General features: G+C 33.4%; 2 protein-coding genes across 2 annotated transcripts; both read left to right on the top strand.

The window, feature by feature from the left end:
• Nucleotides 1-2115, top strand: LOC133302102 (probable sodium/metabolite cotransporter BASS5, chloroplastic). Its single transcript, XM_061501840.1, has 6 exons — nucleotides 1-136; nucleotides 429-622; nucleotides 705-957; nucleotides 1039-1292; nucleotides 1382-1464; nucleotides 2029-2115. The coding sequence occupies exons 1-6, from the start codon at nucleotides 6-8 to the stop codon at nucleotides 2113-2115; spliced, it is 1002 nt and encodes a 333-aa protein (XP_061357824.1). The 5' UTR covers nucleotides 1-5.
• Nucleotides 2116-4713: 2598 nt separating this feature from the next.
• LOC133302101 (uncharacterized) lies at nucleotides 4714-7040 on the top strand. The gene is made up of 4 exons (XM_061501839.1): nucleotides 4714-5075; nucleotides 5176-5254; nucleotides 5409-5477; nucleotides 6462-7040. Exons 1-4 carry the CDS (start codon nucleotides 4807-4809, stop codon nucleotides 6567-6569), a joined length of 525 nt encoding a protein of 174 aa, XP_061357823.1. The 5' UTR covers nucleotides 4714-4806; the 3' UTR covers nucleotides 6570-7040.
• The last annotated feature ends 1777 nt before the right edge of the window (nucleotides 7041-8817 follow it).

Here is an 8817-nt window from a genome sequence, read left to right as displayed (position 1 = left end):
CACAGATGGTGAAGCGAAACTCGATGTCTATTCTGAAGATTCTGAAGCAATCAAATTCACTTCTGCCTTATGTAGTCCTTGCTAGTATACTTCTAGCTCTAATCTACCCAAATTCTTTCACGTGGTTTACCAGCAGGTCTGTCCATGTTCTGGGCGAATTGGTTGATAAAAAAGATTATTTTCATGATTGCATTTTAGTGAACTTGAACAAGTCATGTGATTTACAGCAATGAAGGAACAATCCGTTGGCTCTCATCTAGAATTTCATGCTGCATCTCTTTAAACTGCAAATGCAAAATGGAATGTAATGGCGCAAATCAATGATATTTGAAATCCAAAATGCAACGTAGACAAAGAAATTTTTTTTGTTTAATTTTTTAAATGATTTTAGCCATAAATTCATTATTATGTGATTTAATTAATTGCAGATACTATGCACCGGCACTAGGTTTTTTGATGTTTGCAGTTGGTGTTAATTCAAGTGAAAAGGACTTCATTGAGGCATTTAACAGGCCGGCAGAAATTGTCACTGCTTATGTTGGCCAGTTTGTTGTGAAGCCTCTTCTTGGATATCTGCTTTGCATAATTTCAATAACTGTATTTGGTCTTCCAACAGCGATAGGTGAGGATGTCTTAATATATAGTAGAAAGAGCTCGTGGGGTGGGATATACATTTTAATTTTTGTAGGTAATATATGAATCAGGCGCAGGAATGCTATTGCTGGCCTGTGTTAGTGGAGCCCAGCTCTCCAGTTATGCTACTTTTCTATCAGACCCACAAATGGCACCTTTAAGCGTAGTTATGACATCACTGTCCACTGCTTCTGCGGTTTTTGTCACGCCACTCTTGTTACTGTTTCTCATTGGGAAAAGACTGCCAGTAGATGCTAAAGGAATGGTGTTTAGCATTACTCAGATTGTGGTGGCACCTATTACAGTTGGCTTGCTTCTTAATCGGTAATACTATAAAAATTTTGTTAATATTATTTAGTGTTTTGATAAAAAGGTGTTATCTATCTTACATATTCGTGTTTACAGCTTCTTTCCTCATATTTGTGATGCTATTCGACCATTTTTGCCTCCACTATCAGTAATGGTGGCAGCTCTCTCTGCTGGAGCACCACTTGCTCTTAACATTGAGTCTGTTAAATCCCCCTTTGGAGTTGCAATCTTGTTGCTCGTTGTTGCTTTTCATTTGTCATCTTTCATAGCTGGTTATATCCTTAGTGGATTTGTCTTGCGTGATTCTCCTGATGTGAAGGCACTGCAAAGAACAATTTCCTTTGAGACAGGTAAAAAGTTTCTCCATTTTCTTCCATCAAATGAATGCCCGTAGTAGTAGCATTTGTTACTTTATTAAACTTCATTTATCCATTGGCAGGAATGCAAAGTAGCCTCCTTGCCCTGGCTCTTGCTAATAAGTTCTTCGAAGATCCAGTAGTGGGTATGCCTTCTGCAATTTCTGTAAGTTCTCCACTTCGGTCTCTCTCCAATTACAGTCATATATGTTGGCACTTATGTCTCTTCTCTTTTACATGTATGTGTTACTCTATGTTCATTTGTGTCTGCATGAATGATACATGATTTTTTCCATTAAAAGTGTAAAGAATCCATTCAATTGAGTGCCATCTTAATTTTTATATTATTCTTTTAACACACTCTCTGTAAGAGTTTATTGGGTTTAAAGTGTAAATATTGTACATGTTCAATTTTTATTTTTAAAATTTTATCTTGTGCTTATCCAATTCTATTTGAAAGTGAGACAATAAAAATCGAATTCGTGATTTCATGATTACTGAAATTCTGATACCATATAAAGAATTAATTCCATCCAAAATCTTAAAGTACTGGATAAGAATTTTTTTAATGATTTATATTATTAAATGATACATAATTTTTTTCATTAAAAGCAACTGTAGTGTAATTGTGTAGACAATATATTGTTGGGTGACTAGTCTCCGTAGAGAAGTACAGAGCTGTTTAAAAATATTATTGTATTGCAGAATAAGTAGCTTATTTTGCTTGCAGTCTCCCCTTATGTCTTTGATGGGATTTTCTCTTGTCCTGATTTGGGCCAAAAGTAGAGGAAAAAGTAAGACAAAACAAAGCACCTGAAAGATATGGATATGGGGGTTATATACTGCACATTGGTCCATCATGTATCGCAGTCAGCATCCGTACTGCTGAAGCTGGCAAAGGGAGGGATATAAAATTATCTATTTATAATACTCTTTTTTTTAGACCCTCATCAATAAATCCCAGTTCATACGTAACGTCTGTGTATATTGAATGCACAATTGCGTCAAGCATCTATTGTTTATCTTATAATAGTCAACACTAATCTATTTGCAAAGTAATTATAGAATTTACAATTTTTTATTTGTGAATTCCAAAAAAAAAGAGGAATTTTTAGTTGTCAATTTTTTTTAATTTTATTTTTTTTGTAATTTACAATTTAAACCAAGAACTTAAGTCTTAACACAAAATAATAGAACACCCTCATAGGCTAAAAAATGAACTTAATTGAATAAAACGATCTTATTATTTACAACTTTTAAATTGAAGTAAATAAATTTAAAAAATCATATTATAATGTTTAAGGACACCAAAATTTTATTTTATCGTATTTATTTTTCTTGATAAAGTCACTTACGAATTCAAATAAAAATTAAGTTACACCTTTGAAAGTTGAAATTAGACTCATGTGTTTCAGGGAGGCTGAGACAACAAGTGCTACCCGCTACTAATATAAGTCACACAAGTCTCCAAAATCCGTAATTCATATAAATATTTCAGAAATACCTGGTAAGCACCACAAGGCATCAAAACATGATTCTATGTTAAATATTTCATACTTTGAGATTTGATAAATAACTAAGTCTAATACTTGGACTCAACAACAATTAATGATGAATCATAACATATGCCTTTTATAAAATCTTGCTTGCAGGCATAATATAGAACAACTTTAAAATATTATAGTCCATATGAACAATGTCTCATTCTATGTAGCACCGACACTGACTCGCGACAGGTGACACGATACGACACGACACTCCGATACGTTAATTTTAAAAAATGTTAAATTTCGACATGTTAGGACATGTTTTGATATTAAATAATATATTTAATTTATGTAGTATATATTATCTTTAATATTCAATAATTTAACAAAACAATGTATCTAAACTTATAATATTCATAAATTTTGCAAAGAAACGTAAGATATTCCAAATATTTATATTAAACTCAATAAAATGGTAATCGTAATCCAACGAATCTAACAGTTGGAACTAAAAATTCAACGCAATTTAACCTTTGAACCGTTTTTTGAATTTCAATAACGCGTGTTGGAGTGTCGGAGAGTCCGAGAATGTCGGACACGATACGTCAGGGTTTTTGAAGTGTCGGTGCTTCATAGGTCTCAATCTCACTAACAGTAGCTGTATCAAATTCCTTCTATTAATTTTAATAAGTGGAATGAGAAGTTATTTCTCTAACTTTTTTTCTAAGATATTTAAGAATGATTTGAGTGAATTTACATGTGACTGAACAATAATTACGCACTATAACAAAAATAGTACAAATGACATTGATTCATACCAAGAGAGAAAACAACAAATGTGCTCATTGGTTAGCTAAAACTGGGCAGACTAATAATCTCCATTTCAAGATTTTTAAAGATCCTCCTCCTCAGTTGATGGAACTTATAGTTGCTGATGCTAGAAATATGTCTAGCTTGTTAGTTTCTGATTTGTAATATCTTTCTGTTTCTGGGGCTTAGCCCCTCTTTATTTACAAAAAAAAAAAAACCTATAATTATAAACTCATGATTGGGGTGGATTTATAATTCAATGAGCAATGATTTTGAAGCATATTATTTTTTCACAAATATAAAAAGTTTGGATAATTGATTTAGGTATAATTTTAAAATAATATATTAAAAAAATTAGAATTATTGAACATACATAATTAATTTCAAAGAATTTAAATTTAAAATTTGAATTAATCGAATTTAAGAATAATATATATATTTTTAAAAAAATTAATTTAAAAATTAAGTCACTCTCAATTATAGTGTACTTTAATTTATTACATAAGAGTAAATGTTTAATATTTGAAAAAAAATATCAATAATTATTGGTTCAATTCATGATGAATTTGACCGTATAATTAGAGATCTCAAATTTGACAAAATTGAAGGAGAAATCTATAATAAAAAAAGAAGAAAAAATAAATTTTAATGTAAATTTCTTTAAAGAACTTAATTTGAGATTATAAATATATGGAAATTAAAAATAAATAAAAATATATTAGAAATGAATATAATTATTTTGAGAATTTAAAAAATTAAAATTTGAAAATTATTAATGTCTCAAGAGTTTTTAAAAATATTTGTTTAAAAATAATTGAATTAATTAAATAACTTTTTAGATTTTTTAAGGTGTACAGTACAACGTGATATCCTATAGAAATTTAGACGTGTTCTCGTAAATAATCCCATACCACCCCGTTGATATACATGTGTTCACGGTTCACCGTCAGGTTGGGCTGGGCTAGCTTCAATACAAAAGTTCCCCAAAGCTACATGGGCCACATCCTCAGAAGTCCAATATTTTTGTCATTTTTTTTTTATTTCAAATAGTTAATATATTTTTTTATTCAGATTAAAAAAAAAAAAATCAACAAAACTAAAGGTCCTTTCTCCGTGTGTTATCTGAATTCTGAAGAACTACGGTGGCTTGAAAACCAAGAGTCCAAGAGAGTAGCAGTTGCAGTTACCTACCGTCTCTGAAAAATCCAACGATGGCGGTGGCTACGTCATACTTAGTAAAACCTTTTTGTACTCCAAAAATCCCGTTTCCGTCGAATTCAAGACTCAGCAGCATTCGAATTGGATCTCGAAAGCCTCAGCCTCAACCTCAACCTCAAACCAAAGCGAAAGCGTGTGTGTTCCACTTCCTGAACTTTGTAGAACCCGTGTCATCACTGCCACTGCAGCTCCAGCTCCATGAACCCCCCAATGCTCTTTCTTTGCCGACGTGGGCCGTTCACGTTTCCAGTGTCGTTGAATGGTGACTTCACTTTCACTTTCTCCCCTGACAATGACATGATGATGCATTTTTCATTTTCCTTTACTTATTATACTCTTCATTGTTTGTTTTCTATCGAAAGGATTATAGCCATGGCTTTGGTGTGGCAATACGGGCAGAAATCAGGATTTCAAGCTTGGAAGGGGCTTTCTTGGGGTATGGTGAGTTCCTTTCTTTCTTTCTTTTTTTTTTTTTTTTAATTTGCAATTATTCTGTTCTCTATGGATATTTATTTATTCCGTTGCTATTCTTGCATCATCACTGTGAAGTGTGAGGTTCGCACAGCTCTTATTGTATCTTATCTGATTGTTCTAGGTACCTCTACTTGGTGGAGCATTTTGTGCATGCACATGGCATTTCTTTTATAACTCCGACTCCCTGGAGGTAACAAACATTTCTTATTTAGAAAAATGTTGAGTGACACGATTAATATTTATATCCGAAGTGGATGATCTTGTATAAAAGTGTGCATCACTTACTTTGTCACGAAACTGAAGATTTTGAGCCCAAAATGGCTTTCTTTTACTATTTTAATAACGTGCTGTTTGACATTTTGTTTGTGGCAGCAATGGCCACTTCACTCTGCATCGGAGACTATAATTTCTATGCTTTGCAAAATGCATGTCCGTCAACTAGTTTTAGACCTTATTTATGGTACCAATTCATTGACACTTTTAACTAGGACTTTTGGAGCTTAAGAGCCTGGAGTTATAAACTTGTATGCTTATCTTGCAAGTGTTGTTTTAAGAGAATTTCAGAACTCAACAACGACTATACACCGTTCTTTGTGGAAATATTCTTATGACTAATGCTTTGAGAACTGCATATATTAGGCTAAAGAGTACTGTTGCTTTTCAAATTGAAATATTTGAAAAAATTTATAATTTAGAAGAAATGTTTCTGAAAAGTAGGAAGTTGGTGTAAGTGGTGGACTTTTGTGGTTAATTTGATTTGACAAATTTCCCTCCTTATAGTTATAGTAAAAACAGAACAATTGGCTTTTGGGGAAAGTAAGAATTATAGACGACGTGAGAGATTACCCTTTCTACGATAGTGTAGAATGGTATAGATATTAGTAGCTACTTCTATGTTAATGATGATTTAGAATTTGTTATTTCTCTACAAATAAACTGAACACATGTACCAATGTACTACTACCATCTATACTTTTGGATTACTGAGTTGGCAATGTGAGATCCATCCTTATACATTACATAATGTCATCAATACTCTCTGGTATTGTTATGAAAAACTTCTTGTTGCATAACAATTATAGACATGTGGTCCTTCCATCTTGTAATAAAAATCTGATTGAATATGAATTAGGTTGAACATATGAAATGAATGGGGTTCTCTAATGAGTTATAGGTATTGGTGGCTCTTCAAGCGGCACTGACTGTTATAGGTAATGCCACAATGTGCATTGCTGCATACCGGATCTACAAATCATCTCGTGAAGGCTCCAAGAATTTTTGAATCGTTTGCATGTTGGTATCTCTCTCTGGAAGCAGTAGATATGCCTGAATGAAGGTCCTAGTCTTCTTCTGATTGATAAACTATCATTCATGGGAATCTTATGCGAAGAGCCTGCTGGTTTACCAAAATATTGAGTGACAAAGAAGGAATCCGTAAGATATACCTTTCCTCCTTAATCCTGCTTATTTCAGTCTCAATTGTTTCCAATTGTCTTCTATTAACAGGATAAACATGCTAGGAGATGCTTATTCTTTCTGAAAGTGGCTTTATCTGAGATTGAGGTCAATTCAAATTAGAATAACTTCTTAAGCCGTTTTAAGAGCTTGTGTACGATGAACGACCTCCATTGTCTAGCGTGCTTGTACATCAATTGTATGCATCTGAACTATTTCTAACTGTTCAGTATAGGGTAAAGAGTGTGCTATTTACTATGTAAATAATTTAATAATAGTAAGCGGTTACGATGCAACATAGGAGCGACTTTTCTTCGCTGTATTTCGTCAATTGGGTACTCAATGTTTAGATTAAACCACTCCCGTTAAACTCAATGTTTAGATTATTAATAAGATTAAGAAAACATAAACCGTTACCATATTTTTAATACTTAAGCAAAATAGTGGTAATTCTCCACTTCGTTTTATATATTTTTACTTTACACTTCTTTTATTGGAAGAAGGAAAAAGAGGAATTTACTTTTTCCTCTCTTTTTTCTCTTTTCTGTCTTTTTTTTTTTTTTTGTCTAAGGAATGTGTATTAGTAAAAAAAAAAAAATGAGGCATAAGAGTTACATTATTATTTAGAAAAACATCATTTTAGAATAGAGAAAAGTTCAAATACCCCCTGAACTTTGCCTCTTAATCACTTATTTCCTATGCTTATTTTTTTTATCATTTATCTCTGTTTTTTTTCATAGTCACTCCTTAACGATGTTAGAATTTTTAATTAATATGTGAGTTTTCCTTTAGAATATTACCTTGAGGGTGAAAAAATCATCTTTCCCTGTGAGTTTTCCTTTTTTTTAGATCTCTTCTTCATATTTGCACAATATTGAGGAGATGGAGGCTTTTTGACCCTTATGACCCTTAATTAATAATTAATTACCAAATTGCCCTTCATTCAAAACTATTTCGAAAATTTACCTTCCTCAACAAACATAATACCAATCTGCCCCTGTTTGACCGTTGACCACGAAGCCTACCCGGGTACACCATTACCTACCCGGGTAATTTTTGAAATTTTTTCATCTACCCGAGTATGTAGGAGTGTACCCGGGTAGAGTTCTTGAATTTGGGAAAATGGTTGAATTATTTACCCGGGTATGGATCAGTGTACCCGGGTAAATCGCGTCCAGAAACCCCAATATGTATGGGTTTCGGCCATTGTTGCGAGGTATAGGGTTTTTGAAACCCCAAATCTCTCTCTCTTACCCTCTCTAATCCGAAACATCACACATATTTCATCTCATCATTTCAGAAAGCTGAATCTTGGTGGGACATTGAGATTACATCTCCACACTCCCATTTTGTGCTCAAAAATCCGAACCAACTTCCAAACCCAAAACCTAGATCTAATTTTTGTGTGAAAGATGAGTTCAAGTCCAAACATGGTTCCTATAGTTATTTACTACAATGGGAGGCATTTTGAAGGTCCGAACGGTGTCCGATTTGAAGGAAAAACAAAAACGATGAAAATCAAAATGGGCACTACATGCAATGAACTGAAGGAGAGAATTCTTCAAAAAATGGGGTCAGAAGGCATACATTCCATCCACCGCATGATAGCCAGGTTAGAGACTGTAGTGGATATGGATACAATATACTACATTGGAAACGATATAAATGATGATGAAGATGTGGAGTTCGTAACAGATGCGTTTGTTGAATGGAAAGTATTAAAATATATTGAGATATATGTTGAAGTTGATGTTGGACAATCTTCATCTTTACCGGTGCATACAACCACTACTGCACACTGTACCGGTCAAGAAGATACAGTTGTACGATCTTCTGCACCTCCTCAGGTAGCATTGGATGAGGATGAAGAGGATGAAGACGAGGACTATGTGGACAGCGAAGATGAGGGAGAACCTAAAAGTGCTATTCCAGAAGGTGATTCGTCAGACACTGACGTGGACAGTAATTTTGAGGCTGACATGAGCGTCGTAAGTCTCGGTACCCCAGCCTTGTCACCACTTCATGTCGACCCAGTCAGTAGTGGTAAGTTATTAAATTTGAACATTTGCTTTAGA

Source organism: Gastrolobium bilobum, unplaced genomic scaffold (genome assembly GCF_033153095.1).
Source record: "Gastrolobium bilobum isolate Gb01-03AN ecotype WA unplaced genomic scaffold, APGP_CSIRO_Gbil_v1 utg5726, whole genome shotgun sequence".
NCBI lineage: Eukaryota > Viridiplantae > Streptophyta > Magnoliopsida > Fabales > Fabaceae > Gastrolobium > Gastrolobium bilobum.
The sequence above is the reverse complement of the archived record's forward strand: the minus strand, read 5'-3'. Positions and strand labels throughout refer to the sequence as shown.